The sequence below is a fragment of the Caloenas nicobarica genome, chromosome Z (genome assembly GCF_036013445.1).
Source record: "Caloenas nicobarica isolate bCalNic1 chromosome Z, bCalNic1.hap1, whole genome shotgun sequence".
NCBI classification, from domain to species: domain Eukaryota; kingdom Metazoa; phylum Chordata; class Aves; order Columbiformes; family Columbidae; genus Caloenas; species Caloenas nicobarica.
In genome coordinates this window covers 102,960,600-102,979,235 of record NC_088284.1, presented here as the reverse complement: position 1 = coordinate 102,979,235, position 18,636 = coordinate 102,960,600, and the positions used below count along the sequence as shown (strand labels likewise).

The 18,636-nt window shown below is 38.1% G+C and overlaps 1 protein-coding gene across 1 annotated transcript in view; it reads left to right on the top strand.

Annotated features, from left to right (window-relative positions):
- The window catches only part of FAF1 (Fas associated factor 1), a 163,031-nt gene that overhangs the window by 1,981 nt on the left and 142,414 nt on the right, over nucleotides 1-18,636 (top strand). The window contains exon 2 of the mRNA XM_065657013.1: nucleotides 15,199-15,267. Within this exon, the coding sequence (XP_065513085.1) occupies nucleotides 15,199-15,267 (69 nt within the window). The remainder of the gene's footprint in view (nucleotides 1-15,198; nucleotides 15,268-18,636) is intronic.

Here is an 18,636-nt window from a genome sequence, read left to right as displayed (position 1 = left end):
TGTACCTTGAAGACAAGTAAGTATTGCAAACTTGCAGGTGGGTGGTGGGGTCACAGAAACCAGTTGTAGATCAAGGATGACATAATGTCTCTGAACCTAGGAGCCAGGAAATATTTTGTTATATAACAACACTTACTTAAAAAAAACCCTTGAACTTTATGCTCTTGTATTTCAGCAAACCACTTTGTTTTTCTGCTTCATCTTTTTTTTTTTTTTTTAATAATCTCAAGCATCCACCTGATTCTGAAACACTGAACTGTCAATTGTCATACTGTTAAAGCTTCAGATTAGTATAGGACAATGTCACTCATTATTAGGCCTGTTATCTTTGGGCTGTTACACAATGGTAAAGGATTTTGGGTATTTTAAATGCTTGATGGAATTTACAACTCGTTCACTAAGACTTCAAAATGGAAAATAAAACATTATGTGCAAAGTCATTCTACATTATTTTCCCTGCTATATTTTCTGTACCTTTTAATTAATAAATATGTTTCTCAGAGTTCTGCTGCCACCTTCTGTGTTTGTGTGAGGTATCTTGTTGAAGAATGTTGTGTGCACTGGAAATCTTGAAAGCAGTTCTTTGTGCTTTTGTTCAGCTAATTTTTGCTGGTTTACATTGGGAGGGAGGCTTCCATCACCATTTCAATCTTGCTTTTCCCAAGTTACTTTTAAGAGGGATAGAACTTTTAAAACTTGAAAGTGTTTTCCCTCCCCATAAAAAAAGTCAATGAAGTCATAATTATACTGAAGTTTGATGCTTTTGTGAAGCTTTCATGGACTTATTTGATCATGGAATTGTAGAATGGTTTAGGTTGGAAGGGACCTTAAAGATCATCTCATTCCAACCCCGCTTCCAACACCTTCCACTAGACCAGGTTGCTCAGAGCCTCATCCAACTGGCCTTGAACACTCCCAGGGATGGGGCATCCACAGCTTCTCTGGGCAGCCTGTTCCAGGGCCTCACCACTTTTCTTTCAAAGCCATTAGGGGTTCTAACATCGATTTCAACTATAGTGGGACCTCATATTGCATTTGTTTTTTCCATTTAGCTCTAATTGTTGTGACAGGTTACTTTTGCATTCTGAGGTACTACAAAGAAAATATTTTGTAAATATACATACGTATACATACAGACATTGAATAATTTATAAAATATTTAAACTAGAGAGTAAAACAAAGTAAGTTATCTACCAAAATACTTTTTCTTAAAGTCTCAAAACAATTTAAGCCTGTTATGTGTGGTTTATAATGATTTTCTTTCCCTCTCATTTTTTAATGAGGTTACTGTATGCTGCCGAGGGAGTACAATGTACGTATTCATGCATGTGGGCTGCATAAGGAACCTGTCTAACTTTTCCTTCTTTGGTCCTCACTTAGGAAAGATTATGCAGAAGCTTAGCTTTGTACGTGAGTAGTCTGATTGTTTTCAGGGGAAGTAGCTAAAGTAGTGGAGTTAAGTGCACAAACAAGTTTTAGCTGTTTTACTAAATGCAATTACAGAATTTCTCCACAAAGTGTCATTGGCATATAGGAAAAACTCCATGGGTAAAAACCCAACAACTTGTGTTTGTAGCATAATTTCTTTAAAAAGGTACCTCCATGTGAGATAAGAGTGATGCTGTAACATACCTCACATACTGGGGGAAATAAGGGCTTATAATTTCTACCAATCTTTGTTAACATCTCTGTTCTTCTTTTGTTCATTGTGTTTAACTGCAAAATGTTCTTTCATCCCCAGTGGGATACCTAGGTACTTACATGATACAAATATACTCATGATCTATGCAGTTTGGGGTTTGAAGACAATTGCTCTCACTGTGTATCGGTCCACTTTTCATTATAAAGAAAACAGATGTATTTAAAAAAAATTAAATTGAAAACTTTATTTGCACTGAACTCAGTTAAGTTGGCATGGTTAAACTGTCCAGGAATGAAACCCAATCTTTGAGTATTGACAGAAGTGTCAGACATTGACATTTTTGTATCCTAGCACCTTTACTTTTGGTTTTGCAGCTTCACTTAGGATGGGGACTAAAATTAGCAATGATACCTTTTTGTCTTTGTAGGTTATGTTCACCTCTAGGACTACTTTATTCATACTCTGTGGTTGTCCTCACAGCAATTCTAGAGCGGGCCTAAGGCTTGGATTAATGTGGGAGTTGTCACCTCCTGGGTGGCCACATATTACGAGAATATCTGGCACGTGGACCCTCAGGAGGGAATTTTTCATGGAAATGACATTTTTCATTGATCGAGTAAATAAGTAGCTCAAGATTTGGTCTGGGTGGGAAGATCGGAGTGGAATGGGAAAACTCAAAGTCCTTGCTTTTATCAAAACAACAGATAGGTAGTATTTTTATTCTCCCTTCTGTCTTTCATCTGTGTTCATTGTGAAACAAAGTTATGTGAGTTTTTTTCATTTTACTTTTATTTTAACTGAGTAACAGACTGCTTTGGTATAATTCACACATGTATATAAAAATATGTTTTTTCAAACTTCACTTTTGTGCCAATCTTTTCCATAAAAACAGAGCTTTTTGGGAGGAGCAAGGGGGAATTGGGAAGGAAGAACTTCATTACCATCAGTTACAGAAAGGTGAGAAAGCATGCTAGATAATAATGTTTCAGGTTATAAAATTGACCATGACATTGATACATCAACTTATTAGTTCTCATTTTTTTAAGATTTAACCATAATTGAAACTATTTGTTTCCTTCTGGAATGGCGAAAATTAAAGAAACAGAGTGCTGTTAAATAACTGACAAGATATATTTTAATTTCTTTTTTTTGGCACTTATAAAAAACATCTGTCTGCTTCAGCCCTGTACAAGTTTATCTCTGTTATGCACACTGTTTTCACTGTCTAACAGTCTGTGTGCAGAATTTACATGTGCATTAATTTTTGGGGGGGATGCTAAGGGAGTTTTGCTTTCTTCTGTGTGTGCTGGCATGCTGGCTCAGGTTTTCTGTCGCTGTAAAGTTGTTGCCAGTATGAAAATTTGATGGGTGAAAAAGGCAGGCAGATAGAGGAACAGCTTTGAGTCGGTACCCTTGATTCTTGGCCTGGACTGTGACTTATGCTGGGGGCTGGGAAGAGTCTTTCAACCATTTTCTGTAAGGGTAAACCGTCCACTAAGGAGTTTTGAACAAGTAGTGAAGTTGATATCCTTAACATTGATTTTTTTGTTTTGTTTTTTTTTTTTTGTTTTTTGTTTTTTGTTTTTTGTTTTTTGTTTTGGGTCATTGAGGCATTGGAGCAGAAAGGGCTGTTCTTGATTCCTTTGCAGACTTTCTGTCAAGTGTTTGGCAATTCACTTGGAACAAGGTCCACAGCAAAACATGGGTGCTGAAGAGACTTCCAATCCAAGTTTAAGTCTTTGGAAAGTGTCCTCCAACTTACGTTTGAAGTTCCTGGAGTCCTACGTTTTTGTCAGAAAGTCTCACTAGCGACCTAAACATCAGGTTTTATTTGTGTTCATATTGGTCTGAGTTTAAAACCTCAGTCTTGCTCACACCAAACCATTCTTTTGTGTGGCCTTGCCATAGAATATAACGCAGTGGGTGTTCCCAGAGCATGTCAGCTGGACAGAGCTCTGCAGCTCTCTTTGTAGTAGCTTGAAGGAAATCCAGTGCTCTATAGATCAGAAATCAGGGTTTGGGTGAGACAGACTTGGTTTTTTTGTCCCCTCATCTTTAGGTATCTTTAGATAAAAGCAGACTCTGCTGAGTTTCTAACAGATGCCAAGATGTTCAGTGCTGCTTCACCTGACCTTTTTTCATGGATATAGGTTACTATATCCTTAGATAAATTTGAAATAGTTAACAAGGCTGTTTTTCAGTGTAAAAAAGAGGACTCTAGGACACTGTAGGATGTTGAAGCTCATAGCTATGTGGCCTCTGAATTTGCATTTTGACTAGAATTCCTTTTAATCCTAGTTGCTTTTTATCACGTTATAATTTTGTGCATTACACAGTCAGTGACAGCACTGGGACTGGTAGTTGCACCTCTTGGTTTGCAGCACAATTGGTTTTGTTTGCTGTAAATGGCCTTAGAGTCAAGAGACACGATAAAAGCATATGGCATGCTTAGTGTGTTTTAATTGGGTTATTTGGATTGTCATTGTCTGCTGCCAAGACCAATGCTTCTATTAATTTGTTCTTTGTGTGTTTCTGAAGAATCAACAGTTTAATTTTTTTTTAGATACTTTCAGACTTGGCTGTAATCCCAAAGCTCATGTTCATCAGAATAAAGCCCGTTTGATTTACTAGTCACCTTTCTGGCCTTTAAACAGAAGGTGAAGTGGCTTCCAGAATCACAAATAAGAAACTGAAGTAAGAGTGATGTCCATTTAGAAACATAACTTGGATATTTCCACTGATCGCTGTTCATGGAAACACCAACTGATTTCTCCTGTATAAGGACAGATAGTTAATTAGAAATGCTGTCTGACATTTATAGACAAGAAAGAGGATACTATGATTTGTGTGCGTTACAGTCCTGCTGTAAGAACCTAAATAATTTACCACTGGAGCACCAATACATCTTTAGAAAGAGGTTGCTGCTGTTCTTTTCATTCAATTACCTTGAAAGGACTCTTCACATCATAGTAATCATGTTGCCATTTCTGTCAGCCCATTCATATAGGTATTTGGGTTAGTAGGTCACTGAAACAGATTGAGAGGTGTGGTAGCTATGGGATCCTTTTTCAAATGCCATGACAACCAATACTAATGCCGATATTGAAATTCTTAATGATATGTGCTCTCAGAGGCTAGGAACATACTTTCTTTGAAAGGTAATGTGAAAGTTACGTGGCACATTGAAAATAAAATGTCGGTAATATTTCTTGGTAAGCAAGGATCGTTTACGCAAACACACTTGAGTTCATATTTTCGTGTGGAAGGAGGTGTAGGAAGGGAGAGGGTGAGGATTTGAGTGAATTGCTACATGTCTTAAGGGGTCCTGAGAACCTCCCATCTTAACAACATTGCATTGGTGCTGCAAAGTCTGAAAGGGTTGAATTTCCCCCTCTGTTCAGACAGTTCTCATGGTTCAGTTACCATGGGAAGCCTGGGTTTCATGCATTTCCCCACTAGCAGCCAGGCCTCACAGCTTATTAAAGACATATCTTTAACAGAATTTAATATTTTTCTAGTCAGTGGATAAGTTTGTGTATTTGTGGGGCAGCCATTAGGTGAGTCCTTTCTTCTAACTGCTGTAAGAACTAGAATAAAACGACGGGAAGTTCCGAACGTTTTACTCGTCCCTCGTAATTTGGATGAAAGGAAACGACATGCTTACTGGCTGGATTGATACGTACTAATTAAGCCAATTTTTTAGAGTTGACTAGATAATGTGCAATTGTAAAAGCAACCTACTCAAAGAGGAAACCAAAGCCCTAATGTATGCATTACATGATGTTTGGTCTTTCTAAGTAGTCATCTACTGGTCCTCTATGTCTAACTGGTTGAGCAGGTCTTTGTTCTGCAGGAGTAGTTATGCTTTCAAAAGATAATTAATTAAAGCTGAAGTTCTTAAGAGAGGTTTTGAAACTAGAACAGAGTACATTAGCCCTTGAGTTATTTTATATAGGTTTCATATTTTACCAATTGCAGGAAACAATTTTTAAAGACAAGAACTCTGAAACTGAGTCACCACTTCTTTTTTTTTTTTTTTTTAAAGGTCAGGTTGTTTGTGTGAGCAAATATCAAAGGTACCATATCAGCTCAGAGCGAAGACCCAGCTGGCCTAATGTCTCATCTGCAGCAGCGGCTGCTCCTTAGCAAACAACTGAAAGAAACAGGATTTGAATGGATTTGTCTCATCCTGGTTTCTGGAAGTCAGCAATTTAGGAGCTTGATGGTGGGGTTTGTTGTAAGACTTTTAGAAATAAGACTAACTCAAGCTGACACAGTTTGAGTTCTTGTAGTTTTGTGATACGTGAGTTCCCTCTATGGAAACTTTTCCTCTGTATGTCATGTATATACTAATTCTGTTCTGTAAGCTTCATTGGAATTTCTGCTATTTCTTATGGTACAGAAGTCAAATTTGTCTGAACTGTAGAAATCTTAACGCTTTCTGAATGCACGCCAATAAAATTTACTAAAAAGCTAATGTCAACACTGTGGGAATGTGAGGTTGATGTAACCTTTAATTAAGGCTGATTTAAAGAGCAGTCTGTGGGGAAAAAAAAATATATTAAAAAAAAATATATAAAATCACATTTGAGGACTATTGTCTGGTCCTGATGGTTTGTTCTGTATGTCTCTGCTGACACTTCAGGATGAGAGAGTTCTCTGTAAAGAGCAGCTTTGTTATAAGATGGTCTCCAAGTTCCTTGGTAGTGACTATGAGTGCACAGAATTCATTTAGCTTTTACAGTGTGGCCTCACCTTCTTTGAATACTTCTTTAGTATCTTGTTCCTTTGATCCCACTGGCTCGCTGGCAGGCTTCCTTGTCCTGATGCTTTTAAAAGCTTATGTAATTTTTATGTCTTTAGAGACTTTTTTTTTTTTTTACAGTCCTTGTTGTCCTGCATTATGGTATGACCTGTGCTTTTTTCGGATTTGAGTGTTCTTCTCTCTCTGTACTCTGGATACTGTTTCCAGGTTTTGAAGAATATGTCAGTTCCTCGTGGCCCTGTTTTTACCAACAAATATAAGCATTTGTGGAATGTTAAGTAACATATTTTTTGTATAGATTAGTACTCTTCCTTTGTGTACTTATCTAGAAAGTGGCTTTTATTTACTCCTAAGTTATTTTTAAGATTCTACTGCTTTTGAGGCAATGAGGAGATGACTGCAAATATCCAGTAAGCATAAGTGCTTGTCTGACCCCTGCAGTTCTTTTCTGTTTTCCATCATTTTTCTTCTTATGTGATAAGTATAAGATGCTGTAAGAGCAAAATGACTGTGATTCAGGAAATCTTGGGATTTTTACCTTCACTGAGATCTTGTAATCATTAAAGCGTTAAACAAACACAGACACTTTGGGATAATCCTAACTAAAGCTTTTTGTAGTTGTTGGGCAAAGGCTGTCTTCAGTCCTTGGGAAAGACAAATGGAGTACTAATTAATAGGTACTGACTTTTGGTTTGGTTTTTAATTCAGTTTGAGCGCTACTCTTTGTATGTAGTGCATGTGGCTTAAACACTGGAGTGTTAGCATGCGGCTTGGAAGACTGGAGTTCATGTCTTGGCTCAGCTCATGGGCTTCCTAGGGATATGCCTTCATGGGATTCTGGAAGCCGAATTTTCTCCAGAGTCTCAAGAATGTTCAAAGTCTGCTGGAAACCATTTGAAAGTGGTTAGCGTGGTGCCATGTTAGCTGGTTCTGCTAAGAAGTGGTTGGAGCTTCATGCGACCAGTTAAGATTTTGTACGCTGCTTGCTTTGTTCAGAAGGTTTGCAGTTGTCCTGGAGCATGAACAAAGTTCACTCTTGTCTGCTTGGCAACTAATAGGTAGAAATGTCTTCTGTGACTTTCAGAAGTATCACTTTTTCTTTTTTTTTTTTTTTTTTACCTCCCATTCCTTCTGTAGAAAGGGACTAATTCTTCCTTACTTTAGATTTTTGCTTAAGGTGGTGCTCAAATAGTAGAACAATGAAACTTGTAAGTAGTTGGAGGTGGGAGCTGAAATTCATTGGGCAAAACTTTAGCCTGGCATATTTGCCTAAATCCTTTCTCAATTTCTGATATTGGTAAGTATATTAGTTTTGTTTGTTTGGTTGGGGTTTTTTTTCTTAAGCAAACAGCTGGTGAATTTGCTTAATTTTTACCAGATGGTCTTCTGAGTTATTTAGAAACAGAGAAGCATTCTAATCTCTTCATTTAGGTGCTTGCAGCAGGTGACCTTTCAGTTTGTGTCTCAGTCGATATGCCTGGATGTTTCTTTTGAATGTTTGTCTGAAATAGAAAGAAGTAAAAGTTAATTTAATAACCATGGATGACTCATAACAAGAACAACCTCATTACATCGGTAGGTTTGTTGCAAGGTTAGGTGGATGGAGATGCCATGAGGTGCATGTATGTAGCTGGTGTAGTCTCTGGAGGTGGTCATGGGGCTGAGAAGAACCAAGGTACCAAAAAATCTCAGTTGTGAGTGTCCGAATGTTCTGAATCTCTTGGTAGCCTACAGGGGAGTTGCACACCGCTCCTAAATCTGATATTACGGTACTAAAGCCTTTATTTGCTTGGGTGAACATATTGGTTTAACTGTAGTTGTTTTGGGGGCACAAGTGTTATGCTTTGTTTCAGTTGCTTTGAGTAATTACCATTGCAACAGTGTATGTGTGAATTTTCAAGAAAACTTTCTCACTTACTAATATGTCGTAGGTGAATTAGTGTCCTAAAGCTTTCTGGGTTTGAGTAGACCTCTGGCAGATACAATCTGGAGCTGCCCTTGGATCTTTATATGATAGACTTTTAATTATTGTCTTTGATTTCTGAGCCGTTCCCCTCATAAAGAACGGGAAAAGGAAGCGAGGTACTGTGTTTCACTCTGGAAATGGGAAGCTCAGGATTTGGTTGTTTAAAAATCCTACATCCAGAAACCTTATTTTTATTAGGAATGCTTAGAAAGGGAACTATGCGTTCTTCCAGTAGAAGTAGTAGCCACATAATAGGCTGTGCTAGTACTCCAGGAGACTGAGGGAGGCCATTCTTCTCTACTCGACACTGGTGAGACTACTACTACCAGGAGTACTGTGTCCAGTCTCAGTCCCTCCGTTGACAAAGTGGGGCAAGTCCAGTGGAGCGCTGCCCAGCTGGGGAGGAGGCTGGAGCAGGTTTTGTGGAAGGTGAGGCTGGGGGAGCCGGGGTTGTGTAGCTTGGAAGAGAAGGTTAAGAAGTTGCTGAGAGAAGGTTAAGAAGGTGCTGTTTTAACTGCAGTGTGTGATAGCAGACAATGTAGAATCAAATTTCCCTTGGAGTTGCACAGTCCAAGGATGAGAGGCAGTGGATACAGGTTACAGCAAGGGATACTGTAACTAAACAGAGGGAAAAAAAAAAATTCCCAGTGAAGGTGGTGAAGCACTGGAACAAGCTGCCCAGAGAGGATGTAGAGTCTATCTTTGGAGATCTGCAAAACCTGATGGGACATGTTGTCTGTGAACTGATCTGTCGGGTTGTAATTGAAGAGGCGAATAAAACAGCAATCTACATTTTGGTTATATTGGAGGGGAAGTACGCAAGGAGATGAGTAATGTCATTTGCTATATTTCATATGCTATTAAGAACAGCTCCGAGTTATTCAGGTTTAAAGCTGCTGACCTGGAGAATTCAGGCATCCTTCTGAGCAGGTTAGTGGCCCATACTTAAAAAGTTTCCCATGCCCCTTGTCTCTTTTTTTGAAGAGTAAGTTAACAAAGGGAGAGTAAGTTGATTTTAACAATATTTGTTCTTTGCCAGTGTGTTTGATTTCTCTTTAAATCCTCATATGTCTTTAGGGAATAGAGTTAGCTCATTGCTATATCTAGTGGCAAAAATTTATGGAGTACTTTCAAAAGTCAGCATTTCCTAGGGCACTGTCTGTGCAGTTGCGGTAGATGAAGGTGTATTAATGCTGGATTTTTGGAGTTTTGTAGGAGATCCCAAAGGGCGAAAGCTTTTCTTCCCACGTGATCTCACCTGTTGAATCTTGTGATGCCTTAATGTAGTTTTCCTTTGGTCGTTGTAGTTTTGTATAAATATTAAAAAGATGGACTGAGCTGCAGTTGCAACAAAATGCTGATGACAGAAAGCTCTTTTCCCCTTTTTAATGCAGCATGGACGAGTCCGTATCAGCTGTTTCAATGTCTGAGGACTAGGCATCAGATTGAATCACAGTAGCTTAGACTTATTCTGAGACAGAAGAATGCGATATTAGTGAGAGGGGAAAAAGGCTGTAGTGGACAAGTGGTGTGACCCTACCCTGCAGATCAGTTGTCCGAGTTTGTTGCTGTTCTCGGTACTTGGAGCTGTGGCTCCAATTTTATTGTTTTGGTTATGTGGACTGGGCATGGTACTTGTATTTGCAGAGTGCATGTGGAGATTAGTTAGGCACAAAGTGAGATTTTTAAATTGTTTTGTTTCCTCCAGCTGACATTTACAGGAGAGACTGGTGCATGGTGTAATTCACAGCCATCTGTCTGCCTGATTTTAGTGGGCCTGAACCTGTCATGCACAATGTTCTAGGCTAAAGCCTAGTTGGGGTTAGCTTAGAGATGGTTCCTGTTTGGAGAAACTACTACTCTTTGTAGTCAAAGGAAATATGGAACTATTCAACAAAAATGTTGAGAGAGGCAGGCTTCTGAGTCCTCCATATCCAACCACTGGCTGTTAGGCTAAATCTGGCCTCCTGGATACTTTTCATTGCTGCATTTTGCCTTGGCGAGAAGGGGAATGGTGCCACAGGTGAGACAAATTCTGCCTTGCTGCCAAATACCATTTGCTCCCAGCTTCTGTGCAACAACTGCCACCCGCTGTCTGTCGGGGCAGCAGTAGCCTGACTCGGGATTTGAGTCAGCGACAGCTGTTTGTTGCTTTCCCAGCTTTTGCAGAAGTAACAGCCCGGCTCTCTGTGTGAGGAGCAGCAGTTGTCCCTTCCAGCTTTGCCGTGTAACAACTGCCTGGATCTCTGCAGCAGGTGCCGGAGGAGCGTTTTCAACGGCAGCTGCTGCCAGATGGGGAGGGCAGCTGCTGTCCCGGGGCTGGAGGTGGGCTCAAGCTTGTGCTGCTGCTGTGGGGGGTCACCGAGGGTCTCCAAACCCAGATCCAGCTGTTACGGCTGCTGGGGTCAGACCACCCTGTGAGGGATTTGGAAGAGCGAGTCTGTCATCCTGCATTATAGCTTTCTGGAAGCACCTCCTGGGTTTGTCTTGAACGCCTTGAAGTCTGTCTGCCCTCTGACTTTTCTCCTACTGAATTGTTTCCTCAGTGGCTACTTTGCCGCTTTTACATGACAGCGATTACGGTTACTGTGCCGGTTAAATAGGACCCCCAATGGTTAGCTGTGAATCTTTCCAAGGGTAAGCTCTCCATCACTAAGGTGATGGTTAATCTGTGAAGCAACCTGAAAAAAATTTGAAGCAGCACTCTGAAATTTTATTATGCAAATCTAAAACTACCTGGTGGAAACAATTACCTGGCCTGGAAAAGCAGGATGCGAAGAAAGTCGTTTTAACATTCAGTAGCTTTGTCTTCAGAATCTGATTTTCTGCATTCAGTGCAAAGCAATAGTTTTCTCATCTTCATGTTCATTTTCCTCTTGTGTGGTCTGAAAAAAAACCAGCTGGAGCTGCTGTGAAGATCAAAAATGCTATCCTGGATTTAGAGGATATGCAGAGAGGAGGAGAAGGAACTGGTTCTACCTTTTGTTCCCCTTTGTCCTTAAAACAAAATGATTTGGTTTCTTTTTGATGTGTAAAGGTTTACAAATCAGTGAGTCCTGAGGGTTTTACCTTTACTATGGTGATTTGTTTCTTTCAGTTTGGTGACTTAGAGGATGTGCTGATTGCTGACTGAATCAAGGTTTGGTAGTAGTCTGGTAGGAATTTTCTTGCACAATATTTAATGCCTATTATTAAGTAGGGCTCTCTTGAAAATAAAGCTGAATAAATTCTGTGAACAAAAAAAATATATTTCTCAACTAGTATCACTTTACTTGCTTAGTAACAAGGATGTGTTTTTGTGTCTTTGGAGCTCATCTACTTTGCTTTATGTTGGAATATTTTTTTTTTTCCTTCTATTTCTGTGCAAATTTAATATAATTTTTTCTATTCAATTATTTTTTGTTTGTTTCATGCTTGGGTAGAGTGAAAGGCATAAAAATGAGCAAAAAATCTTCATGTATTTGTAAATAGGTAAACTCTTGACTTTCAGTCTGCTACCCTAGGTAAGTAAGGCAAATAGCCTTATGGTGCCCAGGTGTCCTCTGGACTCCTACCAATTAAATTATTCCTAAATTCATAAAAATTCAGCCAGATAAATGGAAAGAAGTCCATTAAAAGAAGTCCTTATAAATATTCCAGCCATAGGAAAATGTTAAGCCAGCCCTTGCAATTAGGACTGAGAGACAAACCCAGGAGGAACCAGACTCCGTTAATTCTGTTACTCACAGAACCTGCTGGTTTCCTGTGTGTGTTTCCCTACAGAAAGCGAAGGCAGAAGCAGACCAGGTTGTTCTGGAACTAATCTGCTGCTCCAGGAGCCCTTGATGTCACATCACGTTTGCTAGTGAGAGACTATCTGTCCTGTTTTTTTAATTTTTTAGGAAAAATTAAAGACATGCAAAGCAGAGTATTTTCTTGAATTTACTTTTTTTTTGGTTGTACTGATGGATCATGACTTGAGGCAGGGATTTGTATGTGATAGTGTGTAGTGTCTGAATGTTGAAATATTTTTCTGAAAAATTGTAGTTTGCTGCAACTATGATATTAACAGGGTGCTGAGGAAGATCTTGGAATGTCTGTTATGTGGGGTTATGTGAATAAGTAGCACACATTCATTCACTGTTGTCATTCAGAAACGTTTCTTTTCTGTTTTATTGACAACTAGCAAAAACATTCCATATGGAAAGTGAAATCTTGGTTTTAGAACTGCTCAAAATAAGATGTTAACATTGATTGTAGAAAAGGTCCAAGGGTTTTTAACAAAACTGCTTTTCTTGGGTATTAAGAATTCTGATGGTTTTGATTTTTTGGTTAGTGTGTTTGGTTACCTGTCCATTCTTGTTACCCCGGTGACTTTGCCTTGTGAAGAGAGCAGGAGCAGGGTTCTATTTTTTATTTTAAACCACCAACAAGATGATTTAGGAAGGATGTAGACATGCAAGTGAATTAGTTTCTTAATTACTCTGCTTCCACTGTGATGAGCTGACTTCTTTCACTGTGTACTCTGGCAGAAGGGTAAGCTAATTTCATTAAGTTTATCTCAAAGTAAAAATATGCCAAACCGAGCGGAATGGATTTGCAGTTAGTATGGGCTATGAGGGTGCAGATGGCCAGTTGCAAGTCAGCTGAGCTGCAGGGGGGATTGGAAGAAGGGGCAACTAAAACCCATATCTGAGCCTGGAATTCTAAGTGCCCTTTCCTCAACTTCATCTGCACAGCGCAGGGTTGAAAACAGCACATTTATTGGTCAGGTTCTTATCGTAGATGGGAACACAACTTATTAATGCTTCCTAGCAAAGTCATGCAGAATTTGCAGCGCTGATAAATGGGAAACAGTAACTCTTGATTTTGGTAATGACCAGCTTTCTAAGTGTATTTCACTTAACTGTAAACAGAAGCTGAGACTGTCACTTCTGCAAAACTTTTTCTCAAAGTAAGACCACTTTGCAGCAGGGCTGTCGACTTCGGTTTTGGTGGCAGGTTTACGGTTGTATGAACTCTGCTGTGATTTCAGAAATGACAGACTCAAGCCCTGCGCTCCTCAAGCTGACCCGGCCTGAGTGGATAGAACCTTTACGGTTGCTAAGGAATGTGTTCAAGTGTTATCTCATTTTTAACTTCAGAAGGCGCTGCCAAAAGTAATGGAAGAGAAGACAAAATGATGCTTCTGAAGAGCAAAACTGTATTTTAAAAAAAATTTTGGCACTTTTGATGCAAAGTCGTTGAAATTCAGTGTTAACACAGCATGCTGTGAGCAATGGAAGAAATTTTGTCGTGTTGCAGAGAGAATCAGTCTGGCCATGAGAGCGTTGGAGATCAATAGAAACTGCTGCCTCCCCTGTGCAGGCAGAAAATCTCTAAAATGTGTTCTTGTGATCCTTCTGGTCCTCCAGAATGGTCCATTTGGTGTAGACATACTGCATGTAATGCTTCATAAGCATGGAATTCTTCAGCATTGGATTTGGGAAGACACAGTTTGCCTTGAACTTCTCTGTCATTTCTCCTTTTTATTTCTTCAGTATTATAAATTGGGAGACAAATTGGAGCATGGAAAAATGTATGACCTGCTGGCTTTTTATGTCTTGGCAGAAAAAAAAAGTGTCTGTTTTTGTGCCTAGCCCCCTTTTTCTCTTATCACATAAAGGAGAAACAGGATTATTTATCTTTGGAATTGGGAAAACTGATCTGCTTGCTGCTATCTATTACTGTTAAAAGGTTGGATTTTTTACATGTAGTTTTAGATGAATTTTATGTAAACTTCTTTTTATAGAACTGCGTGGTAGAGCAGAAGGGACATTATCATGTTTCAGATCTTGTGAAAGTCTGAACTCCTCTTGTGTGCTCCAGCACAGAGCAAAGCTTTGATTAGGATGAAAGATAAATTCCAGAAAGAAATGTAACTGTTTCCATTTTTCTCCTCTGGTGAAATATCTGATATCCTTCGGTGTGAATGGTAGCAAATATGTGGCAGAATGTATAGCAATGCTCTGCCTGCTGAAGTTGAATAGTTGAAAGGTGTGGGTATCAAGAAAAGAAAGCAGGATGCTGCCTCAAGGCTTTTGCTGAGTAGAGGTGCTCTCTTGTATCTAGAATTAAGCTCAATTTACAATACCAGTTAGTGGAATGTTATTGCTACTTTAAAAATGCTGTTGCATTAGATTTCTTGAACCAGGTAAAGCCAGAGTATAGGGCTAGAACAATGTGCAAGTATTTAATTTGAAATGAAAACATTGTAAATGTTTCACTATATAGCCTTAATCTTAAATACTTTCACAAGGGGTGCTCATTTGTACGTGCAGTAGTAAATTGATGCTTTGACGACTGAAAATTCATACTTGCCACCTTTTTTTCCTCTTGCACTGCACTATGTAACAGCCAGAGTGAGTAGGGTTATAAGATGATGGTGGAGGCAGTAGGGTTTATATTTGTGTTGCTGGCTTTAAACAAAATATGTCAGCCATTTCAAACATCGTAAGGTATTTTTTAAGGGAATTGTATGAGTGTTTCATATTATTGAATGTAGAATTCTCAAAACACCTTTATGGGACAGCACTACTGTCCTAATTTTACAAATAACTACTTTGTCTTGCTTCCCTAGGTGGCTTGCGCAAGGTTACACAATAATCCTCTGGTGAAACAGGGAATTATATCCAAATGTTTGATGTTTAAAAGTTGAAATACAATTTCTGGATGACACTCTCCTAACAGAAATGAAAGACCTATACCTTTCCTGTCATTCTGCTGAAATGAATTAAATTGTAAGTATTAGTACTCTGATTTTGATCAATGCTTTTAATTCTGTTTACTGCTTCTTTTTCTTTTCAGGCGTGTACTGGTATTGAAAATATTGATGAAGCTATAACGTTGCTTGAACAAAATAACTGGGATTTAGTGGTAAGTATTCTAAGAAAATGACTTCATAGATCAACTTCATGTAACAGAGACGTGCCATCTTGCTGAGACTATTATCTTTATTTCACATTTGGGTGTGTTGTTTATGGCTGGGACAAGCAGGTTGTATGCAGAGTGTTTCTGCTCTGCTAAAGCCTCGTTACCAAATTAACGTAATATTGGGTTGTATATACCCTGATATATGATTGTCTTAATGCCTTTTTGATTTGTTTCTCTTCCTTTAAATCGTTGTTTCATGTTGTGTTTAGTTTCCTTTTGGTTAATTGTATGCATAGTATTATTAAGGGTGGCATTTCTAGAAGGTATCTTGTGTATTTATGAGGATTTCAGTGCCTATGGAAGAAATGGAAAATAAAATGACTTCTTCAATCTTTCATATGCTTTTAGTTCAAAAATAAGATAGTTGCTCTTCTATTTCTAGTTGTTATGCAGAACTGAGTCAGAGATTAAGGCTATACATTATTTAGATTGGGTGTTTTCCAGACACAGTTATACACAAACAAAAAACAACAACAAACAAACTTATCCTAAAAAACTCTATCTTCTAGTTTGTAACAGGGTTCAATATGCAGACAAATAGGAGGAAACCAATAAAACAAGCAAAACAGTCTTAGGTATTTTAAGACTGCATAGGATTATCAGGATAAAGAAAGAAAGTATTAATCCATTTTCTTAAGGTTTAAAAGTGTAAAATAGAACCAACTTAATTAAAAGGCAGGTGATCTTCATTTGAACTGTAAACCCTTTGATTTCCTCCTTTTTTTTTTCTTTTTTTTTTTTTTTTTTTAAATAATCTTTGGACCAGTCCAAATTATTAGAAAATTACTTAGAACCAAATAAATTAGATTTTCCAAAATTGACTGTAGATACAGTTTCAACTGTCTGCCACATTGCAATCCCAGTTTATTGTTTAGAGTGTTCTCTCTGTTTTAGTAATTACAAACTAAGTAGCAGAGTGGTTAGGATGGGGTTTTAAACTGAGTTTGTTAGAATGAATATTCTGTTTCTTTTAAGGCATAATGATTAAAATGACATGTGATACTGTAGCCTACTGTAAACAAACACTATGTACTCCAAACACTGGAAACTAAATGTTTAAAATTAATGTTGGCCAAAGTATCCGGAGTCTTTCTTTTGCAATATGTCATGGTATAAGCAAGAAGGAGACACCAACCAGCAAAAGGGAGCGCATATCCTCAGTGTCTTCAAACAGAAAGAACCAAATATATATTGAGAAACTGGTAGAGTTAAAAACATCATTCGTCATACTAGTTTGTCGTGACTTAGCATGAGCTATTTTGAACATTAAAGTGTTTGTGGGAAGGCGAGGAATGGCCTTATGCATTCTATTCAGGTTGTCAAGTTCTCAATACAATCCATTAAATCAGTTGGATGTGGTTTTGTGGGATTTGTAAATGTTAAAGTATATGCTTTACAATAAATGCTCACAGATGAGGCTGAATGAGAGAATTACAATGACAAAATGATAAGAACAACTAAGAGGATTTGGTTTTTTGATTTTTCTTTTATTTTGAGACTCCAGAACAAGCAGAAAGGGAGAGTGAAGTATTTGAAGCTACGAGAATGGCTGTGAAAATGGCTTTAAATACTTAATTTTGTTAGTGATATTAAATGATCTAGAAGTAAAATATAGTGGGAAAAGAAGTAGTGACCCAAAAATGCAAGCTTAAAAAAAGGCATAGGCAAAGAAAGAAAGGAAATAAAATTAGGGATGTAAAAGGTACTTCGGGATAGTACATAGTTCTGGAAACTAAATAGAAGATGAATGAGGGGAGTGTCTATGAAAAGGAAATGGTAAGTTGTGGAAGAAAAAAAATTGGGAAGAGTAAAAGTGAAGAAGATGCCCTAAGAGTCTGTAATTAGTAAGACACTGGCTCTTTTTATTGAAAGCAGCCTTCATGTAAAAAAGGGAGTGAAAACCAAATCATGCTAATCTAACAGGGAGTTAGAAGCAGAAGGGTGAAGAAAGAGGAGACAAAAGATACGTGAATGTAAGAAGAAAAGGAGTTCCTAGCTTGAGAAAGAATCAAGCATCTCTTTGTTAGGCAAGGGATTACAGCATTTCAAAAGTCAAAACAGCACATGAAAAAAGGCTTATGACTTATGAGAAATGTAGCATTTTTTATTTTAAAATTAAATGTGTATTGTCCGTTTGTGGTGGGTGGTGTGTGTGTGTTTGTTTTATACCCTCGATTCAGTAGTCAAGAAATTGCAAAGGTGGGAAGGCTTTGTTTTAATTGAACCAAAGGTCTTGGAATTTTTTAGCTGAGATGAACAAATTAAAAAAAATCCTTTTGCTCGGTACCAAATATTTTATTCAATGCAGAACAAAACATTTTTTATTTGCAAGGAAAACAAAATTTGTAGGACTTGGTTGACAAATCATGAAGGTAGTAGCAAAGCAGTGATGATTTTGGTAAGGGTTCCTCTATCATCCTTTGACTTGGTTTTGCTAGTAGATTTTAGTATCAAAGGTTAAAATGTCACCAGTGTCTTTCTTGTTACTTCAGTGAGTGTTACAGTGTTTTGTATCTTTTGGGTATTTGGTCCTGCCTTTAAACAAAGCCAAACCTGAGCTGAAGTGGAAGGAACTCCTTTCTTGGTTTAGGGTTTTTTTTATTAAGAATTCATCTGAGTTCTTTTTTCCTTTTGATTCTGAACTGAAATATCAGCTTCCTATTTCTGAACTTTTAAAGATTATGCACCTCTATTTAGTAGTCATCATGTCTATTCCTCTATATGGGATTCTTTAAGATGATATAAACTGCCTTTAATTTATCTTCGACTGGGAACTAAATAAGTCGTATTTAAATATCTCAGAGTTGTGTATGTTTTAGAGCATTCAAATCATGTTTGTAGCTGTTTGAAGTGATACAGAAAAGCATCTTTCCCAAATATTTGGTTGCTAGGCTTTGTTTAGGTGCTTAAAACCAAATTGATCATGCAAGTGCTGCAGAGGGATTTGTATGCAGTGACAGCGTATGAATTGCTCGGGGGGATCGTGAAGTCTAAACTTGCCAATAATTATAATAGTTCCCCACTGTTGCAGTGACTTGGCCTTGCGATGGTCTGCTGCATATATAGCAGCTTAGGGGTTTTTTAATTTTTTTTTTCTGTATTAGAACACCATAGTCTAATTACTGGACTTATTATAGGCTGGGTGATGAAGTGTTTCAGATGTTCTGTGAGATACAGAAGGTCTACACAGATAATATAATGATCTCTCCAGGCCTTCATCTTTATGAAACTGTTCTGCAATAAGTGGATCCAGCTCCCTTAAGCCTGCCAGGATTGCTGATGTGTTATTTCTTGTATCATTTCTTTGTGTTC